Source organism: Scardinius erythrophthalmus (genome assembly GCF_964197995.2).
Source record: "Scardinius erythrophthalmus genome assembly, chromosome: 6".
NCBI classification, from domain to species: domain Eukaryota; kingdom Metazoa; phylum Chordata; class Actinopteri; order Cypriniformes; family Leuciscidae; genus Scardinius; species Scardinius erythrophthalmus.
The window spans coordinates 19090084-19110570 of NC_138226.1; the positions used below are offsets into that span (position 1 = coordinate 19090084).

Sequence of the window (20487 nt, forward strand, 5' to 3'; positions counted from 1 at the left end):
ACACAGCTTTTTTTTTTAGTGAGTGCCAATGTAGTCCGATTCATGGTCTGATCCTTTTTAGTGAATTAGAAATATACAGCTTAACCAATGTGGTTCGATTCATTAACTCTTTTGAACAGTTTTATTTATTCAAAAACACACTGCGCAAGTGTAGTCCGATTCATAAACACTTGAATTAAAAGTATACAGCTTATTCGGTGTGGTCTGATTCACAAACTCTTTTGAACCGTTTTTTTTTTTTTGTGAACCAAAAACATAGTCAGTGTCATCCGATTCATGAACACGTGACTTTTTAGCTAATGAAAATATATAGCTTAACCAGTGTGTTTTAATTCAAAGCCAATTGTTTTAATAAACAAAATCTAAAGTTTATAACTGAAATGTTCATGGGTTCATCATTTTATAATGTCCCACATATACACAACTAAAATATGCCCAAATAAATCGAAATCAAGTCGATACTCAGCCGTAAACTGATATTATTTCTTGAGAAGATTATGAAGCCCTCTGAACTTGTATATTAAATATGTTCATGGTTGAGGAGAATGATCAAATGTTGCACCACAATATTGTTAACAGCTTGTGAACAAACCTCAAATGTGTCCGGGCAGGTTTTCATTCATGGATGTCAGACAAAGAGATGGTGAAAAATCGAATTGAAATCAAACCCCATTGAATAAACATAAAAGAGAACTGAAAATTCCATAGGAAAAACATTTTATTGAAAAACATTTTCAGTTTGTAACAGACTGGTGGAATGTGTGCCATTTCATTTCTATGACTTTTATAAGGTTGCACGTCCTGACCAGATCTTACTGCGAGAGAAGGATGGGCCATCAGGAAACGATAGCAACAGAAAGATAACAGGGAACTGAGAAGTCCAGGGAAAAACTCAAATGATAATACTGAGCTTGTTTACAAACTGGGTAGAAGAATCCAACAGAAAAAAAAAAAAAGAAAAAAAAAGAACTAATTAAATAAATATCTATGGTACACACGTATGGCACAAATATGCAGCAAGCAGTCAGTTTGGCAATTCTCTATCTCATTTTCATTTTTAAACCAGATCACCATAGGAACAGTGCAAAAGGGTTGAGTGGGAGGGGTCTGACGAGTGCTAGCTAAAATACATAGCAAAAAATTCCAATTCTATACAAAAACATCTTACTTAAGAGTTTATAAAAAACGATTTATTGGGTTCGTCGTCAATATTTACACAAGTTATTTACCAAAAAAATTAGTATGCTCTCTTTTAACTGAAGTGATTCATGTTTTTTTTTTTCTTAACTTTTTTTATTTGCTAGAAATGTGAGAATAAGGCTATTGTAACAACCGGGGATCCATATACAATACAAACAATAACGTATTTACAGCCTCTTACCTACAGATGTACGGTGCAAAGACTAGAGTCTTGTGAACTCAGGGTGACCATACAAGCAAGGCATTTTACAGTGGGCCGAAGACACTTCTCCCAGCGTTTCACAAACCTTCCGTCGACATCGGTGCAACATCTTACGCTACTAGATATGTCCTACCACTCCTAAAATGTTACAGGAACGTTTGCAACCAGCTTGCCGGGACAGTGTCTTCGGATTCAAAGAAACTAAGGAGATTGTCATATTTAGCCCATGTGGGACAGCAACCGAACAGAGACATGTTTGTAGTTTTTGTAGTATGTTTGTCTTCTTTAGTTTAAAACAACTGCTCAGTCTTCAATATGTATGTGTGTGTGTGTGTGTGTGTGTGTGTGTAAGTGTTCATGTTTCACAGTTTACCTCGAACCTACAGCACAAAGTAAAAAAAAAAAACAAGTAATAGTAATAATAATAACACACCGGGGTTGTAGTGTTTTCTGATGCTGTATTGTTTCATTTAATTTTCAGTGGTTAAGAACACTTTCCATAGGTGAACGTATATCATCTTTTTTTCTCAATTGTTATAAAAATAAATAAAAATTGCATATTTGCAGATTTCGTGGCCTCTTACAGAGGCACAAAGCTCCGATCACACAAGGCTTGGCTTCTCGGTGAGATTCAAGAACCTCCATGAACAAGTGAAAACAAAATGGATGAACAGTTAATGTGCGACTGTGGACATTTTCAAATCTCAAAGTCCACCTTTGGTGAATTACTTCAATTTCAATGTAAGAAACAAATGAAGATAACTGCGGCATTGCTCACGAAGCGGTTCGCACAAATGACAACACACACACGCAAGGAGTTCTGAAATCCACTGGGAGCTGCGGGTTATGGGATACGCTGGCCTCTGCTCGGTGACTTCCTCTCTAAAACGCACGCTAAATCCACTTGTGACCTCCATCGATTATAATGTGTCTTTTCCCCTCCAGAAACCTCCCACAATTTGAGCCTGAAAGATCCCATTTCATGCAATTTACTACATTTAGCCTGTGCTCGTTCTCATCTGGTATGCTTGCTAACCCACGTCTACTGCTTTCCTTCCAGATTAAGGGGCCTAATTTCAACCCAGAGCACATCTGAGCTTCATCAACTGAGACAGGCAGGCCGGAGAAGTTGGTTCAGTCAGAACTCTGTCAGACATGCCCTTCCTTTGGTCCGTTTCTGGCCCTTCTCTCTCATTCCTTTCGGCTATTTTAAAATCCAACATGCTGTTTTCCCTGAGGGCTCCCTCTAAAGCCGCCCCTACCCTGGCCATGAGCGCATGTGCTTTTTGTGCGGGTATGTGTGTGTTTGTGGTGAAAAGGCAGCTATTCGTGTATGGATCGATGGAAAAACGACACAATTGAGATGGAGAAATATCTGTTAACGAAAAGGATAACTCGAAGCTTGCATAATGTGCAGATTCGCCATAAATTATTCATTTTCAAGCCGACCTGTCTGTATGCTATCATAAATAAGTTCTATGTGAACTTTTTCCAACCGTTTTCATCTACAGCTAAACAAATCCATAAAGAAAGGCTAATTAAATCTTTTGTTTCATTTAAAACGAAATAATTATGATGCAATTTGATGTCCCTGTGCTTTTGAGCAAAAAAGTAGAGCAGCAGTTCCACGTTTTTCCACGGCCTGCACTGGCCACTGGTGAGCGAGAGTGTTTGTGATGGCAGAAATACTAGAAAAACAGGAACATTTGCAGCCACATGCCTGGGGAAGGCGGCCATTTTGTGTCAAAAATGACAGATTTTTGCCAATAAGCCTTGAGGGAGTCGCTCCCTGCGATCTCTCTGTTTGAATGTGTTTGTACTGCATGTGGGTAAGGTGATGAGGCTTTCAAAGTGCTGCTAAAGTGTTCATGTGGGTCCTCCACCTTCCCAGCAGGCAACAGGACAGTCAGCAACTGTACCAAATATTGACGTTCACTCATTCCTTCCCTCTCTATCTCTCTCGTTCTTCCAGCCCAGGCAGCAGACGTTTACAAAATGAAATGTGTATGTGTCTTCCACGCTACTAAACGGCACATAAACCAGCACAAAAGGATCTCTATGACGATACCAATTAGTCTTCTACCAAATGAATCTGCAAGTGGACTTCACTGGGAATGACAGAAAGAAATGCAAGTACGATGCATGACCATACAAAAGACTTCAAGTAAACATTGTGAGTCATTTTGTAGAGGTGAGTAAATGAGGAGAGCTAACGTAAATGAAAACAGTACGAGTGAACGTGCAAAAACAGATGGTGTCCATTCAAATGTCCAACAGTACGCTCCGGAGAGCTTCCTGCTTCCTCGTTAAATCCACTTTTGTAGCTGTGACCAATGGGCTGCATTCACTTCCTGTTTTGCGACGGATCAGCCAATCGGCCAAGCTAAACATACAGCTCGAGTTCTTATTTCTTGCTGTGTGATACTGACATGTCACTTCTCTTGTCCATCTCCATGTGTTGTGTCTTTAAGGGAGATGATGTAGTAGACAAAAGAGAAGAATCATTTTCCTGACCTCTCTTTTCACGCCCACCCCCTCAACCCCACTCTCCCAGCTCGTCTGATTCACACACGCTCCCTCGTACACACACTATATCCAAAATAGTGCATATCAATCCCCCGAAAGGGTGTCCGTTTTCCATTTTGTCATTTTCGATTTGTTTGTTTCATTCTTGCAGGTGCAAGAGCAGCGAATCAGGAGCGTCACTCCACCATCAGCAACATCTATACCGAGAGTAATAATCAGGATTATTTTAAAATAAACAAGAAACACAAAAAATAAGAGGGGGCAGGACGAGGGTGAGCTTGGGCATCGATGCTGCCTACAGGGGGTTCATCGAGGGGCATGTGAGGGGTTAGAGTTAAAACGTCCAAAAGAAGCGCGTCCGGTTTCACACTTTATAATAGATATTCGCTGGGCTCTGTGGCGGCATTTCCTGTACGATGTAAACTGGGTGCCCGTAATCGCCGCTGACTTTCTCGTAATGTGGGCAGAAGACGCTGTCAGCAGTCCGCAGTGGGATGATGATGTCGCTCGGCTCCGAGCCGTTGTTGTTGCCGCTGCCACCGCCCCTCTTGGGCGTGGCTAGCGTGCTGAGCGACAGCGTGGTGGCATGCTGAGGTGAGTGTTTGCGATGGCGTCGTCGATACTTCAGCAGGAGGAAAACCAGCATGATAATTATGATGATGACGATGACGCTGGCTGAAGCAATGCAGGCGAACAGGGCGACCTCTGAGCCGATGACTGATGACGATTTATTTCCATCTCCCTTGTCTTCTCCATGATGAGATGCATCTAAGAGGGAAAATAACAATGTAAACTTAGCAAAAAAGCAATGAGCAACTAGTATTAAGGGTCGTTCACACCAAGGACGATAACAATACATTTTTAATAATCATTCTAATTCTGAGAAAAGGGAAGTCCTATAATGATAACATTAAAGAAGAACGATTTTCTAGAACAATTTTTTTCCAGCACATTGATAGCCAATCAGAATCCACCCGACTTTAAAAAGCTTGAGCTTTTAAAGTGGCAGGCGACATAACTGCAGCACACGCTTATAATAAACAGAATGTTATGTCGGTTGGTGTGGACGCAAATATAGTTATCTTTATAGTTATTTGCATAATTATCGTTCTTGGTGTGAATGGGACTTTAGACAAGAGAGGAAGTGGCACACTCATAAGCAATTAAAAAGATGCCTTGACACAAAATAAAATGTCTTTTATGTATGGTGAAATAAATTAACATGTATTTATTTTTTAGATGCTTTAATCCAAAGCAACTTCCAAAGGAGCGAAAACACAAGCGATTGATCATAAAAGAGCCGACGGTATTAGCAGTGCCGTGAAAACAAATTTTGAGAAGAAACCACAGTACAAAGCTTGAGTAGACGCGTAAGTGCAGTATAGAAAAGAAATCATTTCATTTTTATTAAGAACTGCCTTTATCTAAATAGCTTAAATAAATTAGTTATGTAATTGTGGAAGTCGTCAGTTTTCAGAAAGACATTTTGAACTCCAAAACACTCTGTGTCCATGGAAAGCAGTGGACAGAGTGACCTCGCACGGCTTTGGTCTCCAGTGAGTTTGTCTGGGGCGGCCTGAGGCTGGCTGAACAGATGAGCTGCTAACACTCAGGTAAATAATCCACTTGTAAAACAGCCTAAGACACTCCACGCAAATGACTTTGATGTCCATATGCTTCTAAGTGGAGGGAAAGAAGCTGAATTCTACAAATGAATGTGTTCCAGAACGTCCATCTTGTTCTGTCACATTAACGATTTGCTTGTCAGAAGGATTTTATGAGAACGAATCAGTGTGCATGCCGTTGTGACAGAGGGCTGGCACTTGCTCAGCAAAAAAGGGATGAAAAAGCAGAGAGAATGATGAATAAGTGAGCATCCCCTTACAGGTGTCTGAGGTGATAAAGTGTGTGACGTACCTTGCTTGTCAAGTACTTCATTCGATTTGGTGTCCTTGCCCCCTGTGTCGGGGTGTTTGGGAGGGTAACTGGTGGGGTATTCTTTGGGGGAAATGGGATCGGAGGGGTCTGCAAAACATAGATAAGAAACACATTCATCACTCTGATATATGTATGCATTTTCATGTGGAGAGCTATTACTTTCACACTGCTCAGCGTAATAAAAGTGCGCATGTGTGACTGATAGCGGCCATGAGAGTGTGTGTGTGTGATTAAAAAACAAGCAGCCAAGATTAATCTAGTTAACTTCAGCATGTGTCTGTATTTTTGTGAGAAGGCGAGAAATTCAGTTGCTTGTGTTATTGGGTGTGGCCTATGGTAATTACTACGGATGTCACTGATGAGGTTATTTATGAATTCATTAACACTGTCATTAATTACAGTGCAAGGTCTGCAGCAGGTTCAAAGGGCTTTGCTATTGTTTTACACCCTCGTGCCCACAGTAAAACAGTTATTAGACACCCACAAACACAGGGCAATGGAAAGATTACTCACTTTGTCCAACCTTCATGATGATTTTCATCGACTTGGTTTTACACACCCCTCCTTCCTGATTATCCAGCCCTTCCATCGTTCCATTAGATGTAGCTGAGAGATGACGACAAAAACAGCTTTAGCAACATACTATCAACATGCGTTGCTATTATATATGCAAAGTTGCAAATATACTGAGATTGATCAAAGATGGTACAAGCTATCTACATGATGTACCAGCAACATTAACATAACTAATGAATATTCATGCAGCTTTATAAAACAGTTAAGTCTCTGTGCAGAACCTTCATAAATCATGAATCTAAACTTTTAGCAGCCCTATCTGTGCCATTTTTGAATTAGAAGTTTAAGTACAGGGCAAAATTGTGTTTGTTTTGATGGTGAAAGATGAAATGGTCAGGGCCCCCGCTGAAAGTGCGGCATTGCTCTTTAACAATTCAATAGGAAATAAGAAGGATTAAAGGAATAATAAAAAGCTGATTTTGTTCACCAGCGAGGCAAAGGCCTCTAGCACCAGGAGCGGTTGTTAATAATTTAGCGAATAAGGCATGGAGAGAGAGTGCTATTAATGAATGTGAGGTTTGGAGTGTGTTTAAGACCGCGTAACGCTTCAGCCACAGCAGATGTTTGTCAAGAAACAAGTGAGTGAGAACAAAATAGATTAAATAATAATAAAACAAAAACAGTCCTCCATTTTTTTTAAGCAGATGTTGGACTGGCCTTAAAAACAAAGTGATGAAAACTAGTTTTCTGCATGCAATCTGATGTACTACATGCAACAAATTTAATTTCACAATTAAAATAAGCAGAATTGAAATAAAGAGCAGTATTCTGGCCACTGGTCCCACGTGTCCCATGTGGGCTTTTAACCGAACAATGCAGCTATGCCATGTGTGTGTGTGTTGTGTGTGTCCGCGCCCAGCAGGCTTGCGGTCTATTGGGTCAGTAACACAGAGCTAACGAGCTGCCAAGGGCTTAATGTCTGGTCAGCGTCCAGAACAATGTGGCCTGCATTCAGAGAAAAAGAGAGAGGGTGAGACAGGGGAGGGCGGTGATGTTGGAGTCTATGAGGCGCCTGTCCCCCCATCATCACTTTTTCCCCCCAATGCTGCCACTTTGATGAAGCGTATGGAGTGCAAGTGAGTTTATATGTGCGCCATGTGACAGATCTTTCTGTTCTCTGATTCTACTTCTTCTTTGTCTGTTTGTAAGGACTGCAGCATGACACCATCTCTCTCTGTTAGTTCTTTGACCTATGGCTTTTTAGTGTTGAGAAGAACACAAGCTCATTACATGTAAAGCTCCTTAAAAGCTTGCGTTCCTTTCAGTGTGTTCATTTCATAAATCTGGCAAATGAGCCTACACACACGCATGCAAACACATCACTAAACAATAACCACATGATGATCTCACATTCCAGGTCAACAGTATATTCACCGTCACATGTCATTTAGTTTTAGTTTCAGTGACTGTTTGAAAAGTTGGAAAAATGTCTTCATAGGTGAGTTTTAACCAAAAGAGGCCACTTTCACAGGCGCATATTGTCCTACGAAGCTCTCATAAAAAACATGTCTAATTTCAGTTTAACTTAAACTAGGAAAACAGGTTTAATAAATAGCTTAATAATTTAATTGAAAAAAAAAAAAGACTGAACAAATTTAGAGCAGTCAAAAAACAATAGAGGTCAATGAAAAGTGTTCGATGACAAAAACCTCCTTTTGAGGGCATCCTCAGTTGAAAAAAAAAAAAGATTCATAAATAAAATCTGTTAATAAATTAATTGTATTCTAAAGCTGAAATGGTTTTATTTTAGCAGTAGGATTTGGGTTTGGGTTCGTCTGCAGTATATAGTCCAATATAAAAACAACAGTAAAACTTTAGTTTAGGGTCCAATTCTCAATATGAACTAGTTGCTTATTATCATGCATATTACTAGGATATTGGCTGTTTATTAGTTCTTAAAGCCCATATTAATGCCTTATTCTGCATGACCATATTCTACATCCCTTAATCCTACCCAATACCTAAACGTAACAACTACCTTACTAACTAATAATAAGCAGGAATTAGTAGTTTATTGAGGCAAAAGCCGTAGTTAATGGTTAGTTCATAGTGCGACTTGGACCCTAAACTAAAGTGTGACCAAAACGACTTAGTGGAGACTAGGTTATGTCTCCAACTAGATAAATGTGTCTGTGTGCTGAAGGTAGACACAAATAAACCCGATACTGACACTCAAACCTGCTTGGTGAAACCCTATCAAGCTCAAACAGGCTGTGAGGTATGTAAAGTCCTGACATGACAAAAGGGCAACCAGTGGGACAGGACCAGAAACAGACACTGTGCAATAGGCATTAAATGCGTATTTGCGTAGTATCAAACATATAATTGTTTTAATTTATTTTTATTTTGTGTAATGCTTTAGCAATACAGCTACTCAAATCTGATTGTGATTTGTGATGAGCTGAAGCTGTTGTAGCGGAGTTTGACCTGATCAACATGGCGTCAGGGTCACAGAATGGTGAACAGCACTCAGGCCAGTAATGAGAGCTGACACACAACAATACACACACACAAACATTGCACATCTACGCTAATAAGATGTGGCATGGCACCTCGAAAAGCCCTCACTGCCTTTGAACAAAGCCAAACAACATGTCTCCAGCTTTGTGTCTCACTCTCTCAAAGTCAATAATGCTTTATTGGTATGATTGTTAACGTTTATAATATTGCCAAAGCGTATAAAGTACAGAAATGACAACAATGAAGTACATAAGAATAAAACATGAAACAAAAAGGGGAAAATGTAGGTTAAAAATAGAATACAATGGAAAATAATTTGAACTCAATATATTATTTAATATTATAAATCACTTAACACCCATCACTAATAAATGCTCATCATCGGTGGTGTCTCCCTCAGGCAATGTTACATAACTAGCTGCTAAGGGGCATCGTTCAGTATGGGGAAGTCTGAAAACAAATTCAGAGAAGATGGAATTCTTTCTCTCTGTTCCTGGCCCTTAGCCTGCAACTCAAATACCTGCCGTGCCGAGTGTTTCTGCCAATCGCAGGACACGTTAAACTTTCTTACTGTTGTATTAGATTGGCACAATAGATGGATTTCAAGAATAACCACTCACAGACTCTGTCCTATAATTGAAACGGATGAAACAGTAATTAAAACTGCAGACGAAACCTCCATTACTAATGAACTATTATTCTGTTATTTAGGGACAAAATTACTGAGTGCACCTTTATGATTTATATAGATGTAGTTTGTCTCTGCATTCAGTTATCACATCTTTCTGCAGATCTTTTTTTTAATGAAACATTCCTGCTCTCTCTCTCTCTCTCTCGCCATATTTAGATCATGTATCTCTCTTCTTGCTCCCAGCTCGAGGGCAATCTGTCAGACCAGATCACATCAAGCTCATGTTCACACACTCACACACAATCATATCAGAGTCATCAGCATCAGACTGCATATGAACAATAGAAGAGCCATTTTAAAGTTTGGTCAGCACACACAAACACACACCAGGGTAAAGCAGTACACAAATGTACGATGACCTGGGGTCAGTGTGGGTGAGTTTTATGCCAGCTGACCGACTGCATGTTTTTAATCATGTACATATTTTGAACCAGCAAAAGTGTGTTTATATACACATCAGTCAAGATGTAGAAGAATGTTTGGTTACACTTTACAATAGGGTCCCATTTATAAACATTAGTTAATTTATTAACTAACATAAACTAACAATGAGCAATACATTTGTTATGGTATTTATTCATCTTTGTTAATGTTAGTTAGGTTACACTTTATTTTACGGTGTCTTTGTTACACTGTAATTATACATTTAAGTACTGAGTTATATTAAGTAACTAGCTACATATACTATAGTGTTAGGATTAAGGTTTGGTTTAGGGTTAGTTGCATGTGATTATGCATAATTTATAGTTAGGCTATTACTACAGTAACTACATGTAACGTAAAAATGACACTGTAAAATAAAGTGTTACAGTTAGTTAATAAAAATACAGTCATTCATTGTTAGTTCATGTTAGTTCACAGTGCATTAACTACAAATACAAATTTGGTTTTAATAATGTATTAGTAAATGTTGAAATTAACTTTAACTAAAATCAATAAATGCTGTAGAAGTATTGTTCAAATTAGTTAACTAATGTTAACTAATGAAACCTTATTTTAAAGTGTACAGATTTTTATTAAAAGTCTCTTAATCTCACCAAGACTTCATTTATTTGATAAAAAAAAATGCAGTAAAAATAGTTACAATGTGGAACATGATTATAATTTAAATTAACATAACCATTCTATTTTAATGTATTTTAAAATGTAGGCTAATTTATTCCTGTGATGGCAAAGCTGAATTGTCAGCATCATTACTCCAGTCTTCAGTGTCACATGATCCTTCAGAAATCATCTATAATACGCTGATTTGGCACTCAAGAAACATTTCTTATTATTATCAATGTGGAAAATTTTTGTTTTTAAAACCATGATACATTTCAGGATTTGATGAATAGAAAGTTAAAAAGAACAGCATGTTTTTATAAAAAAAAATACATTAATGATTAATATTAATATTTTAATACCAATGTACACACACACACACACACACACACACACACACACACACACACACACACACACACACACACACACACACACACACAGAGAGAGAGAGACAGACAGACAGATGTTTGGCTTGCTGAACACATTTATAAGGGGCTGAAATCATCTGATTGGTTTCTGAGCAGATCCAATTGATAAAGACAGAGTGATTAAACTGAGCTATTAGGATTAAACTTTTTAATTAATGACTTATCGAATAAACCCCCCAACCACACACAGCAGCCATACGTCTCTGCGCTTCACAACACACGCGCACACACACACACACACACACACACACACACACACACACACACACACACACACACACACACACACACACACACACACACGCACACACACACACACACACACACACACACACACACACACACACACACACACACACACACACACACACACACCAGCTGTACACCGGGGCAATTATCATCTACAATGCAGCAAAATTAACTCAATTCTCTTTCTCCACCTCCTTTTTCTCCTTTTCACTTTTCTCTCCACAAGAGTCGCTTAAGAGAAACTGAGAGAAAACAAAGTAAAGGAGGAGCAAATTTTCCCAGAACTGCAAAATTGGATTTTCTCCTTATGCTGGAAGTGAACTCTCATTGTGAGAGAGAGTGAGAGAGTGAGAGCGAGAGCGAGAGAGCGGCTCAGGTCTGGGCAATGTGTTTGACGCTGTGTATCAAAGCGGTCTCTATTTGTGTGTGTGTGTGTGTGTGTGCCTTATTCCATTTGCTAGATCCCTGTGCTCCTCTTCCACCTCACCCGCTGTTTATACAGCTTGCTTTGAGCCTGAAGTTTGTGTGTTGTGGCCAGGTGAGCAGTTATTGTTCTCGCAAATGTGAAAATTCAACCCACATGCAAAACGATACAAGGCAAATAGGAGAAAACATTTGTATTTGTGGACGTACGCATTCATGGTAAAAAGCCACTCACAAACAGAAACTTGGCATCTCTGTAGCTCTGGAACTAACAACCATGTAAACAAATACTAGTAAATGTGATATAAACGTGTCATTATTTGTACCACGACTCACTAAAACATAACTAATGTAGTTCACGTCGCAATGTCAACATTTTCCGATACTAAAAACCACATAAACAAATCCAAGCAAATGTAACTGGCCAGAACGGTGCGGCAACGGTGGTGTACAGAATACAGATATAACCGCCATCATACTCACAGATAATGTAGTAGTCTTTCCCCCTGAAGAACTCCAGGCCCCAGAGGTTTGGACTGAACTCCTGGAATTTGAGGGTGAATTTAACGTCCTGGTCCGGTTTGACGCAGTTGAGAAGAGGCGTGTCTGCCTTTGTGACCTGACAGGACTTTAGCTGTTCCAGAGGAACCATATAGAGTTTATAATACTCCACTCCTTCCATTGAACCACCCTCCACGCGTGGACAAACTATGTCCATCTTATCCCCGATCTGCGGATACAGCACCAGACCCTGTCCTGGCACGAACCTTTGAGAAAAAGAGAGACAGAGAGAGAGAGAAAGAGAGAGAGAGAGAGTGAGACACACCACAGATGATAAATCATATTCGCACTGTTCTCGGGATCAAAAATACGCTGGATCATGAAGCATGGTGTTGATCAATAATTAAAAGAAGGGTGATCAATTATTTAGCAGAGACTATAAAGGATAAAACAGGTTCTGAAAAACTTGCTGGATCATAAAAACGTAGGAGACTGAGACGATCTTAAACTGCATGCTTGAGTGTTTTTAAGTTCCTTTATGAGAAATCGGAAAAGAAAATGGAGCAGCTAGAAAGAGACAAAGGTGTTGACTCATGGCTCACACTTAAGAATAAAGGTAAATAGTCTCTCTGATGCCAAGTGCTCAAACAGCGGCGCTGTGAAAAGAAAATGATGTCATGAGAAATAAGGAGGAAAAAGTGCAGCAGCTCGCATCAGGCGACGCTCCCAGCCATCCGCCTCAAGGGACTAAAGCAGGAGTAGATGGGAAAACTGTGTGCGTGTGTTTGACGGGCAACGGGGTAGCTGTCAGGACTATCTGTACGACAGATCTAGCCACGCAAATCCTCAGGAGCCGAACACTGGATTGCTATCTCGCTCATGTCTTATCTCTACGCTAGCTTATTTAAAAAGCCAAGAACAGTTTGCTTGCATATGTTCGTGGTGTGTTTGAATATTTGCCTTGGGATCGTTCAAAAGAATAGGGCGAGACTCATAAATTCCCAAAGTAAAACATGTTCACACCTCAAAAGTTCACACACACACACACACACACACACACACACACACACACACACACACACACACACACACACACACACACACACACACACACACACACACACACACACACACACACACACACACACACACACCTATAAAACCACAAATCGGCACTGGTTTCCCAAAAGGAAAGAGAGAACTCTTTTCACAGTGAATGCCATGATAGGAGAACCATTTTGGGTTCAGTGAAGATTTTTTTTTTTTTTTAGTATGAAGAACATTTTAATAATCTGAAGAACCTTTGAAGAAACAGTCCATGGATGTTAATGGTTCTTTCATAGAACAAATCGATGCCAATAAAGAACATTTAAAGAGTGACACATTCATATATACCACATGCTAATTCTATTAACTTCTATTTTATTGCATTTAATGGGCAAACAAGGACAACTGAGCTGTGAATAGGGAGAGATTTAGCCCAAATGCAGCATGCTAGATGCGATAGACATCTTGCAGTCCACAGTCATTATCCTAAACCACAGGGTATACAAGGTCACCCCGCAGCCCATACACACACATTCTGTTATTAAAAGAGTGTTTTACTTGTCTGTATTTTACAGGGGCTGCTGCTAAAACATTCTAGTTTTAGTTTTGAGGGAACAGGTTGTAAAAGTGGGGGGTAGTTGAACAAATAAAGCCAGAGGTCACACTCATGTTTGTAAATGGCTTTAATCCTTGTCTAAAAGACACGCTTTAACCCCCCAACATTAGCCTTGGTGATTCTCCCAGTGGTCATAAATATTCTGGGACATGTGAATGTGAAAAAGAAAAGGATGACAGAATAAGGGTTTGCACACGTTTAACACAGACCGCTCATTCTGTTAACAAGACTGCAGCTGCACACAGAGAAGCCATTAAGTCGGAAAAAGGCGTGCGTGTGTGTAAGAGCGAACGGTCAAGACATGTGCAGTACATCTAAGAAGACATGGTCGTGCCACTCGAGGATGTTTCTACGTGATTTAATTTGTGATCCACATTTTTTCCCTCATATATCTCTGTTTTTTGCATCTGTTTTGTCTTTTCTCTTTTTTTTCTTCCCACTGACTCATTTACTCAAACTCTGATAGAAATATTCATTTTTGGCAGCATTTCTAAAAGCACTACAAAATGAATCCATTTAAATAAAGTTGGCTATAGGCATTAAAGGAAAATAAAATAACTTACTAACAGCGGCTAATGAGTATAAGACTTTCAGGACTTTCTCTGGCAACTTACACACAATATAAAACTGAAGCTGAGAAACAGGTGGGCTGGATGGACGGCTGAAAGGCGTTAAAGAGTAAAGGATAAGACATCTGTTTTTTTATTTCCTTTTTTTGAAGGACTTCTTAGGGGTCAAAATGCAGATTAATTTGCTAAAACCAACACATATGTTCCTGATAAACATGTTCAATACTTTTTTAAACCAATGTTTTCATAAATCTCACTTTCTTTAAATACTGCTTTTACATATGAATCTTTGTCCATCAGCTTTTCTCTCTCTTTCTTTTCCCATGTTAATCTCTAGCTGTGTGGGCCGAGCCGTGACACAGTGACAGCAGTAGCCTAATCCTGCCCCAATAGGAACACAGCGCTTTAACCCAAAGATCTGAAACAACACAGGGCGACGGACGCATATGGGCGGAGGGAACATAAGCTGTTTGACTTTCAATCATCAGACCAATATGGAGGTTCATTGGGCATAGAAAGACGTTGATGGAAAGTGGGGGACAAAAGAAATCGACAGACATCTCGCGGTTTAATCGCTCCATCATGCTTTGCAACAGAGACCTGCGTCGGGTGAGAAGGCAAAGCAACCAGACAGGCGCCTTATTCCTTTGTCACCCTATCCCTTCATTCTTTCCTGGTTTTCTCATCCATTCAATCCGTAATCCCGAAAGACCCAGTCCGCTCTCCTCTCACATTTCAGAGCAACATGAATGCCATTTTAATAATCAACTTTTATTCTCTTTGTTGCGTTACTAGACGTCGCACTTTTCCCTCATTCCCTTTCCTTTTTCTCCTCTCTCTCTCCCAGCAGCGAAACAATCCTACCTATCCGCTAATATGATGACGACACATTTGGAAAATTATTAACTCAGCATCTAAATCATAACAGCCTTTCGCCAGCAGTCTATCATTAAGTTCCTGCACCCCTAAACGCAGAAGGGGGGGAGGGGTAGTTATTATTCATTGCCCACTCGCCCCTCGTTCATTCATGCTGTATCTGCATGTGTATGAAGCCATGGATGTGCCCCCGTCAGAACCCTGCTAAGCGATGTAATCTCCTAATGAAGAGAAGGGGGAACCTCCTTTGACTGAAAACGTGTAGAGCAGACTGCTTTTGTTTCTCCACCTCCGACAAAATGGATTACCAGAAGGAACAAGAAAGAGAGGGAGAGAGAGAGAGAGGGAGAGGGGGGTCTTTACATGCCTGATACATCCAAGGTAAAGTAGTGGAGGGGTAAACAGCAGTGCACACTAGATTGACACACATTTTTGCAAAGGGAGGAAAGAAAAAAACAGCTCAGTGATTCAGTATTGTGGGAGTTGGTGACGGTTGTCTTATGTACAGAAGGCCATAGGGAGTAGAGTTCGGATTTTAAGCACACTCCTCCCATTATGCATCATTGATACTTTAGATGAAGGCATGTCCCATAGCATTGTTCGGTACTCACAAACTTAGTACCTATGGGATTTCACTCTAATCATCAGCATTTATTGAGCATTCGTGTTTCTAAAATGAAATTGGAGTCGATAGAAGACGGGAGTCAGGTTCTTAGTTCATCTATTATTAAAAATGAATTCATATCATGAAATACTTTATTGCCAAAAGAAAGAAAGAAAGCAGAAAGAAAGAAAGAAAGAAAGAAAGAAAGAAAGAAAGAAAGAAAGAAAGAAAGAAAGAAAGAAAGAAAGTGTAACAAGATTCCTGCCATGCCCGACCGTTTTGCTGTTTATCTTGTCTGGTGGTAAAAATACAGCCGCCAACGCTAACACTGCTATTAGTGCCATCACCCTTTAGTCCTGCGCTACAAAGAACTATACATCGAACTATCCCAACAGAACGGCAGGAATGTGTGCAGTGAGCAATTCCATGGAACGCCAGCTTGCCTGGGAGAATGAGGCCTGCATATTTACAGTGAAATACAATAGAGAGACATGCCGTTAGTAGTCAATTCATGGTCACTCGGGGTCTACATCAAAGAAGATGTCACAATAGATAACAACATGATGGAGACACCACATTCAGTGTCAAGTTAATATACAAATTTAATGAATTGAAATAATTTTGTAATTAAAATTACAAACTATTCCATAATATAATTACATCCTAAGTAGGATTACTTGGTATTTCGATATGTAATCACCCATAAACGTTTGAACACAAATGTGTAATGTAATGAACAAGCTTACTTAGCTCTATAACAGGAATCTAAAATACTCACACACTTTTTACCACAGAATTGCCATGACGTTCTTAATTAATGTTTTTTTTTATATATATATATATATATATATATATTGTACTAATCTTTGAATTAATTACATTTTACTCTACAAGAGGGCATAGTGCAATAATTTGTGAAATATACATATTTTAAAACACTGCAAGTTATAAAAATGTATATTCACTATTGAGATGTTTACGACATTTCCATCACTTATCCACATCAATTAAAAATATGGTTGAAACATTAGTAATTTTAACTGTTAAAGTTCCCTAAAGAGTATTTTACAAAAAAAGATAAGTCTAAAAGAAGGTCGTATAGAAGTAAAGTAAAAGTAAGTAGAGTGGGCCAATCATTCAGCAAAATTGAATCTCTCAATGCAACACGTCATCTTCTTCATCCCCTCACGGCAGAGTTTCCTACAAATACAGCAACAAACAGTCGCCTATTCCTTCATCATGCAGCCATACCAACGCGTTTTCTCTCTCAAGATCATTTAGACAAAACAATAATTGGAACTGGCTGTTTGCATGTATTATAGATAGATAGATAGATAGATAGATAGATAGATAGATAGATAGATAGATAGATAGATAGATAGATAGATAGATAGATAGATAGATAGGATCCGTAAGAAGATCCTCTCAACAATGCAATCGCTGCTCATCCTGTGCAGAGCAAAGCCTTTTAGATCAATTACACTCTTATTAATTAACGTACTTAAGCACACTTGCGACACCGCCAGAGGACTAAAGACAGCCGCTCTATTACCGTTTGTAATAAAGACCGTGATTATCAACACAGGGCACCTGTTATGCGGTTTATCCTTCCTGCCCCTTGCCCCATACATGCAGGGGTAAAAGAGAGGAGTCTTTTTCTATTTTAAAAAAAAACGAGCCGCGAGCGAAAGCTGAATTATTAAAAGAGCGTGGAGTTTCTCCAAGAAGCGCTCGAGACTCCCGCGCGGCGCTCGAGACCCCTTCGGATTTCAGCGTTACTTGATGTTTCGATGTTTTAATGCATGATTCAGCGCCGATGTGCTGTGCGCGTGCTCGTCTTTACATTTCCACGACTGACTTAGCAGGCATTGAGAGAGAAAAAAAAAAAAAAAAAAAAAACATGCCTCTTTTGAATGCGACTACTTTTACATTTCAGAAAAAAATAGGTAGCCTAATTCAGAGATGAATCAGAGCTTTTTAGAAAATTGTACACACAATTACTTTGATAGGCTTATTCATCACGCCTAAAAACTAGAATAAACCAAAGGTGGCATATTAAAGTAGCCTAAACCAGGACTAGGACAAATCATGAAAACAATGAAAAAGGAACATTTGCACACACAAAAAACCCTGCTTGGATGCCTGATTTTCTATCATAGGATTAACTTATGATGGTGAGAATTACACAAACATTTTCTGAGGTAAGTTAACGTTAAAGGACTTTGGGCCTACGCCGTTCAATAAAAAAAAATATGCCTCAGTTGGAAATGTAACCAACATTTGTACAATGACCGTTTCATATTTGTCTTTATAAACATGAAATACCACTCCTACGATTTCCTTTAATTATTTTTGTCGAAATCATTTCGTGTCATGAAATAATTCATGATGACCTGAGGTCCTGTGGGGCCATTCAAATATATATATAACAGTTATATCCTATATTTCTTCCTTTCTCCCTCAAATTTACAAGTTAGCACCAGGAACTATTAATAACTGTGAAACAAGACTTTTTTTTCTTATATTAATGTAGGCTACTAAACCCCTGTGAGTGGAAACAACAACGCATCACTCCCCTCTGCTCGATGATCCACATCACCTGCTATTAATTTTCATTTTACAGTAACGGATGAACGCGTTAACGCCGTACGGTGGCATTTATCCTCCTTTAAGTGTATTTTTTCTTTTACAGACATCCCCCACTTTCAGAGTGTTGCTCTAAGGCAGTGTGAGAGGGTTATATGTGACTGACGGAGCTCTACCGCCTCGCGCACTTACTTGGTATTCGTGGTGTTCCAGTATATGGAGTCCAGGATGAGCGCGCGGGACAGGTTCACCTTGCACGCGATGAATAAAACTCCAAAGTAATATCTCCACAGAGAGTCGCCCATGGTCCGTTACGACCGTTACGGTCAAATTCCGTTTCCGCGGGAATCTCTAATTCGAAAAAAGCAAGAAAGCGTCTTGTGGAGTGCTGCTTGCGACAATCCAAACTCAATTTCCCCGCTCCAGGAGAAAAGTTAAAAAAGAAAAATGCAGAATTTGAGCCCGGTTAGAAGTGAACCATCCCGTTGGGAAGAGCTACTCCTCTATTAGTCCTGCTCGAGATGAGATAGAGCAGCACCGTGGACAGTGGACAGTTTCTCATTCGGTGAAAAATACGACTGAGTGGAGCACTCTCCGATCAAACGGCCGTGGGGAGCACGTACATTCCTCACAGGAAGGCGACCCGTGTCGTCGCCGCCGTAGTGCTGGATGTCCGTGGAGACATGGAAGTTAATCCCCCCGGAGTGTGGATAACAAGCCAAGCAGGTACCAATTCCAAATACGAGGTATTCCGTTCAGGCAAACGAGGGGAAAAACCACCGGAGTTCCCAAAATGATTAAGGCAAGAATGAAATAATTGTAGCCTGTTTGATGAAGCAAAAAATAAAATAAAAATAAGAATGACTAATGGTTGAAAATAAAAATAAAATAAAATGAAAGGATGAAGTCAAATGAAAGTTCTCATGGGTCGCCGTGGAACCCGCACAGTAGCAGAGAACAGCTGCGGCTCGAACCCTGCAGGTCCGGATTGAAATGCTGTGCGCGTGAATTGCGGGACTGCTCCGTTCTCTGCGCGATTCTGTACTGCAAGTAACAGCTAGCGTCTACAACACGGAATATTTGTCAGAGCGAGTTTTTCGCGGACTCCTCCCACCTAGTCTCCCATTGGTCGAGGAAAGAAGCCTGTCAATCAAGCGGTTGCCCGGCGACTGGTCGAGCAATGAGAGAATATATCGGACTTCAGGTCGCCAACCCAGATTTGAAGGGATTAATGACATTTCTGCATTTCAAAGAGAACTCGTGATAGAATGTATATAATCGCAACTGTTACGATAACGACATAAAAAAAAAAAAAAAAAAAAAAACAGCAAGCCGTACTAACAACTATTAGGTAGTCTACTAATAACTTCATAATATACTACCTTCATGCTGACTAATAATTGGTACTTGGAGTAATGTTTAATCACTATTATTTCTCGTTATTATACTTTATAATGTCATTATGTTTCTATTAAATATTGTATTTTATTGTATGTGTTCCACGGCAATCCCACTCCCTCATGGCCAATAATTTTAAAATGAAGGCATTTATTTAGGTTGAGGTCGAGAGAAAGCTGCCTGCTGAATGCGAGAGGGATTGATTCAGCAGTCAGCAGCGCCCACTAGCGGTCATGAAGAACCAACTCAGCGTTCAAGTAAGTACATTTGACTATTCTTCTTACATTTGTTTATGTATCCATTAAATGACAGGTTAATTACGACAATTTCACTCTATATCTGTATTTTAAACTGGCAAAATATCAAATAATTCAATTTAATTTAGAGTAGCCTATATGATGATATACACAGCCTACATTACTCTTAAATAGTAAAATTATCTGTATAGTTAATTTGTCAGATGCAGTTGTCAAATGCTGTACTGTGTTTTCGCAAACGGAACAATTTAAAGAAAATAATTGAAATGAAAATAATAAACTATTATAAACAG

At 39.5% G+C, this 20487-nt stretch overlaps 1 protein-coding gene across 2 annotated transcripts; it reads right to left on the reverse strand.

Annotated features, from left to right (window-relative positions):
• Positions 1 to 393: 393 nt before the first annotated feature.
• On the reverse strand, positions 394 to 19594 carry efnb2a (ephrin-B2a). Of its 2 annotated transcripts, XR_014030391.1 has the most exons (6): positions 18732 to 19594; positions 12224 to 12507; positions 6380 to 6472; positions 5846 to 5953; positions 1605 to 4696; positions 703 to 1465 (listed from the first exon to the last, which is right to left on the reverse strand). XR_014030391.1 is itself a non-coding variant. In XM_081369599.1 (5 exons), exons 1-5 carry the CDS (start codon positions 18842 to 18844, stop codon positions 4293 to 4295), a joined length of 1002 nt encoding a protein of 333 aa, XP_081225725.1. In that variant the 5' UTR covers positions 18845 to 19594; the 3' UTR covers positions 394 to 4292. The 2 variants fall into 2 exon arrangements, 1 of the variants encoding a protein (XP_081225725.1); XM_081369599.1 differs by having other exon boundaries at positions 394 to 4696.
• Positions 19595 to 20487: the final 893 nt, after the last annotated feature.

Coding starts and splice junctions, on each gene's coding strand:
- efnb2a (XM_081369599.1), bottom strand. CDS start 18,844: ATGGGCGACTCTCTGTGGAGATATTACTTTGGAGTTTTATTCATCGCG. Junction 5,954..6,379: donor CATCATGAAGGTTGGACAAA/GTGAGTAATCTT, acceptor TATGTTTTGCAG/ACCCCTCCGATCCCATTTCC. Junction 4,697..5,845: donor TGAAGTACTTGACAAGCAAG/GTACGTCACACA, acceptor TTTCCCTCTTAG/ATGCATCTCATCATGGAGAA.